The sequence below is a fragment of the Lampetra fluviatilis genome, chromosome 3 (genome assembly GCF_964198595.1).
Source record: "Lampetra fluviatilis chromosome 3, kcLamFluv1.1, whole genome shotgun sequence".
NCBI lineage: Eukaryota > Metazoa > Chordata > Hyperoartia > Petromyzontiformes > Petromyzontidae > Lampetra > Lampetra fluviatilis.
Genome location: NC_136277.1, coordinates 22,644,746 through 22,658,944, shown reverse-complemented (window position 1 = coordinate 22,658,944; position 14,199 = coordinate 22,644,746). Strand labels below are relative to the sequence as shown.

Below are 14,199 nucleotides of genomic sequence, written 5' to 3'. Positions count from 1 at the left end.
GACATAACCCTGAACAAAGGCCTCCACGATGGCTGCTGCCGACTGGTTGGCCAAAGGCCAGGCCATAGGCCAGCGTGTAAAATACTCGACACCCGTCAACAAATATCTATTCCCTCTGGGGGTGGCGGGGAATGGTCCCAAAATGTCCAGAGCGACCAGCTCGTTTATCCTGGACACTTTGATCGATTGCAAGGGCGGGTTAGACTCCCGTGCCGGCGGTTTGCGTTGTGCACATTGAGGGCACGATCCCAACAAATCCCCCACATCCCTCGTCATGCCAGGCCAGTAAAAATCAAGTTGCAGCAAGGCGAGAGTCTTTTGGGTCCCCAGGTGTAGGAGGCGCTCATGAGCGGCCCATACCACCCTACCCCGCAACCCAGTAGGGACAACCAGCCGATGTCGACGTGACTTCCCGTCCCAATGCATTAGCAGACCTTGGCACATTTCCCATGCGTCGGAACCACCTCTTTTTCCCCCCGCCGCACCGCCAACGCGACGTCGCCACCCGAGGAGGGAGACATCCTCCATCTGGAGGCGCCCCCATTCAATGACGGGCAACCCCAACAGGGAATCTTTGCCCTGTTGTTCGATCGAATTAGGAACCATTGCATCGTCGTCGTTGGCGGCCGCCAAGACAGGTACCGATGTGTCCCCTGGAGGCCTGCAACGTCCAGACCCCAGGAGGCATGCACACTCGGAGGTGGTTGGCAAGCGTGACAGAGCGTCCCGCGTTGGTGTGGCGAACGCCCTTACGGTATGTGGTTTGGAAATCGTAATCCTGGAGGACCTCCAACCATCGGGACAATTGTCCCGATGGCTGTTGAACCCTCAGGGCGTACTGCAGTGCCGCATGATCTGTGCGGACGGTGAAATGCCGACCGTACAGATATGGGCGATACTGTTGGACGAAATGGACAATTGCCAACAGTTCCCTACGGGTGACACAATACCGTTGCTCCGCTGGAGACAACACCCGACTGCCGTACGCAACCACATGTTCCACGCCGTCAACCACCTGGGAGAGCACGCCCCCAATACCCGTGTTGCTCGCATCGGTGTCGAGCAAGAACGGTTTTGAAAAATCAGGGTAAATCAGGGGAGGAGCGTTTACCAAAGCATCCCGAAGGGAGCAAAAAGCAGCCTCCTCCTCCTGACCCCAGCAAAACCGAACCCCTTTAGATGTTAAAGCATGTAGGGGTTTGGCGATAGTCGCAAAATTAGCGACGAAGCGTCTATAATACGACGCAAACCCAATAAAACTCCTAACCTCTCCCACTGAGGTGGGAGTCGGCCAGGAGCTTACACACTGCGTTTTGGCGGGATCGGTAGAAATACCTGAGCGCCCCACGATGTGCCCCAAATAACGCACCGACTCGCGTAACAAATGGCATTTTTGGGGCTTAAATTTCAAATTAGCAGCCCGCATCTTTAGGAAAACCGCCCGCAACCTCTGGAGATGTTCCTCAAAAGTTTTGCCAAAGACAATGACGTCATCCAAATAAATCAGGCACGACTCCCATTGCAATCCAGCCAAAACCAATTCCATCAACCGCTGGAAAGTTGCCGGCGCTGAGTGTAAGCCCATCGGCAACCGGTTGAATTGAAACAGGCCGTGCGGAGTACGGAAAGCAGTTTTAGGCTTTGAATCATCGTCCAGAGGATGCTGCCAGAATCCCGAAAGTAAGTCCAATGTGGAGAAGAATCGCGCTCCCGCCAAGGCGTCAAGCGATTCGTCCATCCGTGGGAGTGGGTATGCGTCGGCAACCGTAATTTTATTAAGGCGCCGAAAGTCAACGCAAAACCGCAACGAACCGTCCTGCTTCTTAACCAGGACGATCGGCGCTCCCCAAGGGCTGTTGGAGGGAGAAATTATGTCGGCGGCTAGCATGTCATCAACAGCCGATTTGACATGGTCCTTTTCGGCGGGACTCAACCGAAAAGGATTTTGGCGTATTGGCGCGCTGTCACCCGTATCAATATGGTGACGCAGCAGATGAGTGCAGCCCAAATCGTATTTATCCCGACTGAAAACGTCGGAAAATTCCCTCAGTAGTGTCTTAAGACGTTGGCGCTCTAAATTTGACAGGTCCGTCGATCCCGCGCAAAGCGCCTCGAGCCACCCTTCATCGCTGTCTGAATGTGGTCGCGGTGCAGGGGCAGCGCCGACATGACTCGCGACGGGTTCCTCACAGGGCACCGGCGTTGCGTGAGCAAGCACGGTCCCCTGTGGGACCACCACCGTCTGCGAGCCCACATTGAGGACCGCGATGAAGGGTTCTCCATCCCCTCTCACTATGGTCTGGGCCGGGAGTAAATTAGGTCCACTGACCCCGGCCCTAGACGGTCCCAGCAAAACCCCTTGAGCCCCAATGCCCTTAGCGAAGGGCCGCCGAAGTCTCAAAGGAATTAACATTTGCGCCCCCGGAGGAACGCGCACCGTTCTATCTACGAACGCCGGCACCGTCGCGAACGCCGTCCGGCTCGTAGCGGGGGATGGCAAAAACGCCATGCGTCGGCCCGATGGGAGCTCAATGCATCCCTGGTCGATTAATATCCTAATCGGCATTTTGGCCAGGAAATCCGTCCCCAGCAGGCACGGAACCGCCAGCGAGGAGGAAACAAAAATCGGCCCAGATAATTTAATATCCCCGACACAAATTTGGGCTCGAATTTGTCCGATGATGCCAAGTGAACCCCCGTTAGCAGCAAAGAATGGCACATTAACAGGCATCAAAGGACGGCTCTGGGCAGGGAGAATGTTATAAATCAACTCCGAAATAATGGTCGCCGATGCTCCTGTATCGACCAAGATGCGAACCTCCACCCCATCGATGTGACCCACAACGGCCGACGACCCCGACGACGCGGCTACAACCCGATGGGCCAACACGGACCACTGGCTGGGTTCAATGTGAGTACCCAGAGCGGTGCGTGTTGGTGCCATGGTACGCGATATTGGCCCCCCCTTCGCTGCGGTGTTTAAGTGTGCGACGGGCGTGTGCGTGGGCCAAACGTGAGGGGTGCCGCGACTCGCCGGATTATGATGGTGGAGCTTGTGACGAGGGCCGGCGTCCCGTTGAGGTGTCATCCCGTGCTGCCGAGGAGAGCGGCACCCCGAGGCGACGTGGCCCCGGATGCCGCAGTTGTAGCAGCGTGGAAGCGCTGGTGGCGACGATGGACGTTGTAGATGGCTTGAACCGGCCCGGTCCCCCCGCGCTCCCGCTCCGTGCTGCCGTCGATGGTTGATGGCGCAAACCTCTTCCGCCGGGAGGGTGGCCGCAGCGACGGCGCGCCCGCTCGCCGCCTTGCTGGCCTTCCGTCGTTGAGAGGACAGGTTTGCGTGGAGGAGACGGGCCGCTTGGAGGGAGCACATTTCTGCATCGTCCTGTGCGACAATGACGATGTCTAAGTCGTCCGCCAGCAAAAGTATCTTTTCTGTCACCATGGCGTCGATCCCCTCGTCGTCCATTCGTGGAAAGGCTTCCTTTGCCAGCGCCAGGAGGCTTGTACGGTACGCCAGGGGCGACTCCTTCGTCCCCCGCTGGCGATCGTAAAAGAGTTGACGACAGTCCGATGGTGGCCCATACACAGCGGACAGCACTTGCATCGCCTTCCGCAGCGTGGAACGCCTCTCCTTCGTTGCCGATGTTAGTGTGGCGAGGGCGTCGCTGTCGAGGAGTGCTGGCAGTGCTCGGAGAGCCTCGGCGTCTGTCCACTGTGCCATCTCCTGGTGAGCGAGGAAGCGCCGCTGGAAGCCGCCCCAGTCGCCCTCCTCGCCCACAAATTCTTTGAGCGGCGGCAGTCGCTGATGTAAGGCAGCGGCTGCAGAGGACGATCGCGCTCCCTCGTCTCCCTCACTCGACTCAGCGTCGGCCCGAAGCAGCGATGGCATCGCCGGTCGCACCCGTGGTGACGCGGCAGGTACTGTACTCCCGCCGTTGGACGCGATGCTTAGAGCGGCCACGCCCTCAACAGCAGCTGCGGCGATGGCGGGAGTTTCAAAATGTTGCTCCGTTGAAATGGCGGGAAGGCGCTGTGGTCGTTGGCTGCTGTCGCCTCGTGGCGGTCCCGCAGCCCCCAGCCGTGTGATGTTATCGAGCATGGCGGCTGCGGCGTACAGCAGCTCGGCCAGCTTCGCGTGCGCCTGCCTCAGCCCCTCCGTCGACGGCTCCCCTTCCTCCAGCTGCTGTGGCGTGGATGCACCCAGCCCCGGCTGCTCGATGGCATCTTCAGCCGTCTCGGGCTCTCCAACTGCAGCGGTGTCCTCCGCTCCTGGTACTCCGACTCGAGTCGTCCGGCGTGTATCCATGTTCGTACTTTGTTTCACTTCTGACGCCAGATGTAGTAATGCTTATGACTCGTTGACACCGGAGTTGGAGGCACACTTGTTTATTTGAATACCAACTTTGTGACATACACAATTGAGGGGGTATCGGCCCCCTCACCCGTCTATCTGAGGACACACCTCTAGGCTAACCTTAGCCTGCCTCTGAGTCCTCCACTAATGGGCTAGGGGAGGCTATCTTGGCCCGACACTGGTCAGTCGGGCCCGGTACCCAGAGTCCAGACCAGCACTGGCTCTGGCTCTGGTACCACGCCACTGGCTCGAGCCTGCGCGGTCCTGATAAGGACGGCGTACCAGGGGGAGTCCAGGGCTCTATCTCAGACGTCTTCCGCCTCCTCTTCTTTAGCTAAACATCACTCCCGAGCCCCCCGATACATTCCCCTTTTATACACCCCCCTCCCTGAGGGGTGGGGCCCCGGGGGATCGTAACGTCCGAAGCGCGGACGTCGTAGAGGGCACCTGCCCGTGCACTGACGTAGCCCCGCCCACTGTGCTTGTTTACCATAGGCTGCCATGCATAACGGGCTCTCTGTAACAGCCCTACATATATTTGGAGATGTATCTCTCCCCGTAGTCGCGTGGATTTTTCTGCGGGTCCTCCGGTTTTTCCTTCCACATTTATGATCAACATGCATTCAGGGTTATTGGCTGCTGTCAATTTCCACGCGATAAGCCACTTCATTGAATGATCATTTGTGATGGCCAGGTCGCTTCTGAAAAAGAGCTACAGAGCTCAGTGGGTCTTACCTGGTGAAGTAAAACATAGTTGAAAGTTTAATTCTGAGCAGACCTAGGGTGGGGGGAGGGGGGCACTCACACTGGTGCTGCCTGTAGGGCGGCTGGGTATTCCGCACCAACACGAGGATGACGAAGAGAAAGAGTGGCCATGTTAGTTCGAGCAGCAGCCGGACCTGGGGAGACAACAGGGGCGCCGACAGTCATTGAACGGTCTCCTTGACATTCCATTCGACAAATTAACGCAGACAATTCAACGGCAACAACGCGACATCCTCTATCCACTGCCCCTCTTTTTGTGGAGGGTGAGAGGAAATAGGGGAGAAGGCGATGGAGGAGCCTTCTTACCCAGGCACCGACCGAAGGCTGCGTGTTCACTTTACCAGGGAATTATTTGGTGATGCTGCTGCTGTGTTGGCAGTGACGCACACACACAAATAAGAGGAACAAAACTCAACACGTTTATCAATAACACGTCATATCACATCCACACAAACCATGGCAGATGTGGATATCTGATGCACAAATGGAAAATTAAAAAGCCTTCAGTGTGCGACTATGGTCATCCAGAACAGTCAGTACAACATATCTACAATACGAAGGAGACATCACAGCGATATTACAACTCCAGCTACTCCTGATAAGGTTATCTGGCTTGACCACCTGATTGTGAAATTGTAGTTAATGCTCTGCATCTACATTCAAAGCTGCATGCAGGTTGCCTAGCCCTGCCTCATATACCCATATCTTAAATCTGCAGTTCACATGTCCCCTTTTCTAATTTGCTTCACGAGTTCATCCAAAACTTGTTGCAAAGGTTCACGGTGCAAATCTAGTGGCCGCCCTGATTAATACTGTGGGTGTAACAACCGAAACGATACCTCGAGCCATCTGCTTCGCAGCGGACGTTAAAGATATTGTGATGTAATTCGCAAGAGTGAGCCAATTTGAGTGCTGACGTCAGTTTTCAAATGTGCCCAAAAATGTGAACATTACCCACAAATTACACAATTGGGATGATACAACAAACCAATCATTGCCCTCTACTGACAGCCTAATGCTCCAGGAAACTTGCAAATGAAATTTATCCTGGTGTCTTAAGTTCTCACATCGTAAAAAAACTACATCATCCATAATACTGTTTTTTTTTTGGGTTAGACCGTGTAAATATAAATGTGTCGTTAAACCCGCCACCACCTTACTAATTGGCTGTGTTGGGTGGTGGCGGGTTTAACAACACATTTATATTTACGTCATAAAACCCAAAAAACCTGTATTATGGATATTGGTCGAAAAAGCCTATGTGTTAAACAAAATACATGTCACTAAGCCGACTCTATTAGGTACATTGCATTACTGCCGAGACACAAAGTTCTAAACTACCTCTGCAATCTCGGCTTCTAATAACACCTGTGATTAAAGTGCATGGGGGCACACCGCTAACAGCTGCCCTCGCGTTTGTGTGGAACACTCCAAAGCAAAATGCATGTACTATTTATAATTGTGTATGCGTGTATTTGCACGCATGTGCGTGTGTGTCTTGTGAGCGTGCATGTGTTTGATATTGCACCTTCTGTCTTTTTCTCAAAGTAAAATTCTTCCACAGCAACAGACGCAGCTGAGTCCAAAAAGCCATCCTGGGGAGGGCGGTGGGGGACCGGAGAATTACAGTGACAAACGGGACACATTACATGAGCCTTAGTCTGGCTCTATGAACCCTTAGGGAGCGTTAGTCTGGCTTTATGAGCCATTAACTTTCACATAACACGTACACAAATGAGTAAAACACACAACAAATTACTTGTGGCTTTCGAGTCTGCACAATTTTTCTGTTGTAGTTTTTTCAAATCATTTACGTAATAATTTGTGCCGTGAACGCTGTACCCCAAGTGAGCCAAAGATTGGCATTATGAGTCATTAACCCTGAGACCTAAGGATGCATTGGTCTGGATTTATGAACCTTGCATAATAACAATGAACTCGTCGGGGAACATTACCTGGTTCTGTGAGCCTCCCTCATTAACACTGAACCCTATTTAGAAGAAGCCTTATACTGGTTGAAACATAATGTGTTCTGGATAAAATTATCTGACAACAAGACAATTCTACTAGAGTATATTACATTTATTCAACAATATTACAATTTGTTTATATAAGCCATAAACACTGAACCCGAAGGGGGCATTAGTCTGATTATATGGTCATAAAGGACCCTTATTCTGGCTTTGATTCTCAGTTCAAAGGGAGTCCCAGTTTGGCTCTGTGGGTCCAGGGCATTAATTCTGCACATGTTGTTAATAATATAAGTGGCTTTTCCTAAGAGGACATGCTTATATGTGACGTTGCTGACCCTAATTCCCAACAGCTGTGAGGAATGGCCATATATTCATGAGGATTAATGAACAAATGAGCGAATCTAGAGGTTGGCCGTTACACTCACTAATTCACGATGTAATATTGTCCTTCCCCTGGTTAAAAACAAATGCCAATCGTTATATAATTACTGTTATCGTAATCAGGATTACTTGGTTAAATTATGCTAACCGAAGGAGAGAATGAACCACAGTGGTCTCTCAGTTGGTTAAATAACGAGTAACCATGTTTTATTTTACCAGGTAAGGCCCACTGATCTAAATATATTTTTTTCAGAAGCGACCTGGCCACACAAATGATAGGTCAACGAAGTGGTCTGTCATGTGGAAATGTATAGCAGCAGCCAAGTAATCTAAACGCATGTGGCTAAATGTGGAGGGAAAAACCAGAGGACCCGGAGAAAAATCCACGCAACCACGGGGAGAACACGCAGACTCCAAATACACAGGCGTCAGGGTCGGCATCGAACCCATGACCTCCTGTATACCAGGCAAGGTAGTTAACATCTCGCCATCATGGCGCCCTAAATAAATACTGCCAGTCACGATAAAATGGCCATCAGGGTGCGCCTGGTTTAAGAACGTGAACCACAAATAAAATATATCTCAATAGAGTCTCACCTGGTGAAATGAAGTACTGTATTTCAATCGCGAGAGATGACTGAATGGGTGCTCAACCTGGATAAATAAGGGATGGCATTCACAACAGGACGGCTCGTCTGATAAAAGAAAACTATCAATTACAAGGAAATTCAACGCAATGAGGTGTCACCTGTTTAAACGACACGAATCACAAGACGTAACGATAGTCCATAATAAACAGTTTCAAGTACGTGTACTGTTCAAGATCTGCAACACGTGGTATAATGGATCTTGATGGGCCTTGTCTGGTTAAAGGCCGTATCAATAACAAGACAGTCATTATCTCTGTGGCGTTGGCTCACTATGGCACGGCCGTTATGAAACTCAAAAAGCCACCATTCTTAACCCGTAATCCCGTAAGAGGCACCCTGACCCAGGGCACAAACCTTGAACCCAGGCTTTCTATGGTATGTACTGGTTCACTGTTTCCGACAAGACCATTACGAACCTTCTGAGAGACATTCAAACCGAGGGCTTTGAACCCTCACATATCAACAGTGCTGGCACAGCTTCCATGAATGACATGGCTATTATGAACCTGTCACGGTCATTGTGAACCCCCACCGACGATGAGACATATTACCCAAACGTAGGAATTGAACCTCGTTATCAACCATGGCCAATCCACTGCTGGATGAAGGCCTCCCAAAATCCGTCGCCCATCTGTCGAGAGCCGTGTGATGTAACAAGCAAATACGGACCTCAGCATATATAATACACACGACCTCAGTAATGCCGGTTCAGTGCCCTCTGACATAGCCACTGCGAAGCCTCTGACAAGCACACAACAGCCGGCAGAACGTGGCAAAAGTCTCAACATTTCCGCGATTCTGTACACCGACTAATTAAACGCCCAATCTCTCTCTCTCTCTTGAACCCACGACGTTTGGCTCACCTGTGCGCGTGCGAGCCTCCGCTTCAGATATCGACGGCGCACATTTCCGAACACGCTCCCTGGCCCCCCACCCCGAAGTCGGCCTCCGGTTCTGCGTCCGAGCGACGTCGCTGTAGATATTGGACTTGGAACCCCCCCACCCCTTCACCCACCCCACGATGGTGTTGTAACTGGTGATTATCTCTCACTGTAGCCAACAGCGCAGAGTCTTTACAGAGTCCAAGAGCTCTCTCTCTCTCTGCGTGACACATAGATTTGGATTAGTCTTAGGGGTTATCAACCAGTCGAGGGGTGGCGGCGGGGGGGGGGGCAGTATAAGCCTGTCTTCTAAAGGGATCTGCGGCGGTGGCGGGGCGGTATGGATACCGTGCAGGGCAACGTTTGAATGTCCTCCCTCGGGAGACGTGCAAGAGAACACAACTGACACGCGACACGACAAGAATGCCTTGCCGCGACACCGCGCTGGCTGAAGAGTTAGTTGTGTGTGTCTTTGGGGTGGTGGAGTTCAAGCGGTATCTTCGATTAGAACTGCTTTTTGTGTGAAGTCTGTTGTCATGCCCCCGCGCGTCCTATTAAACACGGTTGGCTACGTACGGTGCGAAATAAGTGGAACATAAGTACACACTTGTGCTGCCATACCAAAGAGGTTGAGAACCACTGGATTCGCAAGTCCATAATGACCGTGTGTGAGACACTGCACCATCATCTCTGTGATTTTGAATTCAAGGTTTAAGCACCGTGGCTGTGTGTCTAAGAGTTCATAATGGCCACGTCTAAGACTCTTTGAGTTCGCAGCACCTGAGATTCTGGGTTCGAGGTGCGAGCACGGGCCGATTTCTGTGGGGGGTTAGTACAGGGACACAGACTACGTTTAATTCACGTTCCACGAGGAATAAGTCAAATTCCGCTCCGTTCCATTACATTCCAGTCACTTTTGACGTTTGTTCTCGAATGCTCCTGGTTCATAAGAAACATACAAATCTTAAATTTCGATTTAAAGCTTTCGTGACTGCAGGGATTCATCTTCTTGGTTTTTTCGGTAAAGTCACGTAGAAGGGAAATAATAAAATAATAAAAAATCATTTTATTATGTTTTATTTTTATTATTTTATTACTTCCCTTCTACGTGACTTTACCGAAAGAACCAAGAAGATACAAATCTTGTTCTGGAATTATTGGAATGGAACGGAAGCCAGTTCCTTCGCGTTTCATTAGTAAACAAAATTAGCATCTATTTGTAGGCTACTAATGTCGAATGTTATCAAACTACAACATGGAGGAATGAGCTCTAATTACCTACTGTAATTACCCAGGAATGTCTGTCCTTAACGCTCGTGACGTCACTCCACATCGACCAGCCCCCTCATTAATATTCATGAGCATGTGACATCTTCCAAATGAGCATCTCCCCCCACCCCTCCTTATTAATAAGGGGTCGTCCATAAATGACGTCACGCACCTAGTGGGGGGAGGGGGGGGTCAGACATTCGTGACGATGTGTGACGAGGGGGGGGGGGGAGAAATGTGACGTCACATCAAAATGCGCAACTTTAAATAAATATAGAATTGTTATAACAACACTAATTGTTATAACAACACTCCTACAACATCAGAATGCAGCGCCACATTAAATACGCACTACAATGACAATAGTTTAAAGCGATTTGAAGCATGTTTTATTTTCAAAATGGGAATATGGTTTGGGGGGGGGCAGAGCTTTGTGACGTCATATTTGAGGGGGGGGGTCTGACTTTTTGTGACGCCGTGTGACGAGGTGGGTTGGGTCAAAAATCGTCCAAAATCGCGTGACGTCATTTATGGACGGCCCCTAATCAAGATTAATCAAGACACTCTAACAGTGCAAAACACAGGAAATGGCTCACGTCTCCCAGATTGCAAATTATATTTGCCTAACTGCAGAATGGATTCACACCATCGGGATTATATAGATGCAAACCACCAGACATTTATGTGAATTTACACCACTAGAGATCATACAGATTAACACCACCATAGATTCACATCACTGGAGATCCAACCACACTATTGCACTCCTGCATATGGGTTCACGCGACTAGTTGAGAGATTCACAGCTAAAAAAAATGTTAGACACTTTCACATCACCGCTGGTTCCATACATTCACACCACGTTGGGACTCTGTCAATACCCACGATGTACATTTAAACCACTGCACATTTAACAGAATCACATCTGCGTCATTTGCCTAGATTTATACCACTACAGTTTTAACATTTAGGCTGTAACAAAATCACACCGCTAAATTACTCTGCATAACACATTGTTGTATGCATAATACATTGATGTATTGATGTATCATGCATATATTCATGTTATTATTGTAACAGACACAACAACAACCGCCGTTCGTGAAGTGTCAAAGGCTCGCTAACAGGAGGCCTCATGGACAGACCCAGGTGTTATGGTTGACTGAGATGCTACTTCAGATGCACCCCCCCAACTCCGTACTCCCCCCACTGTTCCAACTTTCTCTGCTCGTTGTTGTGAGCGTCGCTCCTGTGCCCTCCGTTGTTGTTGAAGGGTGCGACTGCCCTCCATTTGTTCAGTAGCAGCGTCCTCCTCCCTCCTCGAGAGAGAGTCTCATCTTGACACCGCTGGTTACCAGTACTCGGCAAGTCCACTCAGCTCCATCTCTTCTCTAGCCCGCAGAAGTTGCTTGGACATGCGGTGGCTGGGCATGCATTGAGAAGGGAGGGCATAACTGTGACCTAGACCACCCGCCCAGCCTGACCGCCTTTGTCTCCCTCGTGGCGATATTTACACATCGCACTCGGAACCCATTTGAGGCTGAGTCGACCTAGGGGAGGCCCACGAACGGTTAAGATAATCGTCACTGGGTCGCCAGGTTCGTAGCGCAGCGAGCCAACAGCGACACGACCGCTCTCCAATACACACACACCAACAATGTACATATACAGCACACAGTTCGACAAAAGATTATTAACACACAAATACACACAATTGTGCACCCCAATACACGCACTCATCGCCAGAAGCAGAGGTCGGGGTTAATATGCACCCGTTATACATGATAGACAAAATTATAAAACGTCACAATGTAACGGATGTGTCATCAGCAGTGAGAATTAAATGGTTTATATGTATGTATTCATCCAGTAAACAAGTCATGATCACATCGGTCGATTGTCATCAACATGTATAAAATCTCTCACATTATCATAGCTACTTCTATGCTAAATCCCTCTGTTGATATGTAAACTCCTTTGACAAGGCTTAATTTGGAGCTTTCGTGACTGCAGGAATTACTCTTTGGTTCTTTCGGTAAAGTCACGTATAAATATAAAATAATAAATTAAATACTAACATACGACGTTTCGATTGCAACACAAGCAATCATCATCAGGTATATATGAAATAAAAACACAAATCTAGTATACTTAGAAATGTAATGTAATACAACAGAGAGTCGGATAACATAACAGTCAACACTCTACCTGGTTGATTACGTTCTTCCTGAGAATGCTAAATTTGAGAGAGAGATAAAACACAGAACCAGAGACATATAGACAGACATATAAGCAGACAGATATCACAGAGATACATAGAGAGAGAGAACAAACATAGGCACACAGGCGCTCTGCTCCTCCCACCCAGCTTAAATACGCTGCCAAGCTTAGCAGTGTTCATTGGAGCGCTGTCTTTCCGACAGCTCTGTTTCTTCACCTGAGGACGGCTGCTTGTGTTGTGGCCGAAACGTCGTGAGAATTTTATTTTAATGTTTTATTTTTATTATTTCCCTTCTACGTGGCTTTACCGCAAGAACCGAGATGTATAAACAGTCATACATTGGCTGATAACATCTTAATGTGTAGAGGAACGCAGAGCATTGGCAATTGTTGGTCACGCCCACTCACTACCTGGCTTGGCTGCCTCTCAGCTTGTCCGTGGTTCTTCATCGATTGATATCCAATTTGCATGACCGACGCGATATATATTTCCACAAAACATTATTGATGAACACACGTGTGAATAAAAGCCAAGCTGTATTTTACTGTACAGTATTTAATTATACTGTAGTCATTTGAATGATTGCTCATCATAACCGTGATAATTGTGAGTTTCTAAATAATTACCGTAATTCGGATGTGAAAGAAATATGATTGTAACAATTGTGTTTTAAACATACAATTGCTTACGCAATTGTATGTTTAAAACGAGTCGAAAACGGCGCTCAGATTAGTCCTGTACGCATTGTTCTAATCTACAAAACGCAAACAGTTGCCACCACAGGGAAAGCACGTGCCAGGCACGTTTAGAAAACAAGCCGATGTCAGCATTTACTATTGGCCATTGATTTTGGAACGTTTCCAACATTTAAGAGCAACAATATCCCAATTAAAAGTTGTCTTTGATTTTTCGTTCCAAAAAGGTTTTAATATTATGTTCATTGGTACATTGCAAGAAAATTCCATTGTTCTGAAATATTCATTCATTCCGTTTCCCATTCATAGTTCCACATTAATGAGCAGATGACACGAAGCTGGCTGTTTTGAAGGCACAATTAATGTGGTATCTGTCCCTCTCACGTGAGTTTATAATGATCATCACGTTGGGTAGGTTCATAAATCAAAGACACCCAAGGCAAAACGACACAAATCCTGGGTTTGAGCTTCGAGTCTACAAGTCTCTCCTTTGAGGTTTGTAATTTTTTTCAGAATATTACGTATGGGGCAGGCAATGTTGCAATGTGAAATCCAAATTGAGTAATTTGTTGGTGATTTTTCAGCATTGAGATGTTTGGTCAATACAAGTGACATTTTGGGTATTTTATGTAGCTATGGGATGAAACTAGAGAACTCGGGGGAGAACAAGTGTTACCACTGTGCCATCCTGCCATCAAAACAATTATTATTCGACACACAACCGTGTCAGGTTCATACCGGCCGTGCGAGAAAATGAGCGAACATCTCCAGTTTTAGCTTTGAGACTGGGCATCTCTTTCAGTTCAAATTCTTGTTAGGTTTATAGTCTTGTCAAAAGCACTGAGGCATCAAAGCCGAAATTGTGGGTTCAAGGTCAGTTTATGCTTCTAAGTGTCTCAGGTTTATAATGGTCTTGTCAGAAGAAATGAGCCAACACCGCTTACGTCCTGCGTTCAAACTTGGTTGAACCTCCTAACCAAACACGTTTCAACATCGCAACGCAAACA

The 14,199-nt window shown here is 48.8% G+C and overlaps 1 protein-coding gene across 1 annotated transcript in view; it reads right to left on the bottom strand.

Annotated features, from left to right (window-relative positions):
- The window catches only part of LOC144950090 (phospholipid-transporting ATPase ABCA1-like), a 55,003-nt gene extending 48,287 nt beyond the window's left edge, over nt 1-6,716 (bottom strand). Inside the window, exons 1-2 of the mRNA XM_078880119.1 lie at nt 6,651-6,716; nt 5,163-5,256 (exon numbers count right to left, since the gene is read on the bottom strand). Of these exons, the coding sequence (XP_078736245.1) occupies nt 5,163-5,256; nt 6,651-6,716 (160 nt within the window). The remainder of the gene's footprint in view (nt 1-5,162; nt 5,257-6,650) is intronic.
- Between the last annotated feature and the right edge of the window lie 7,483 nt (nt 6,717-14,199).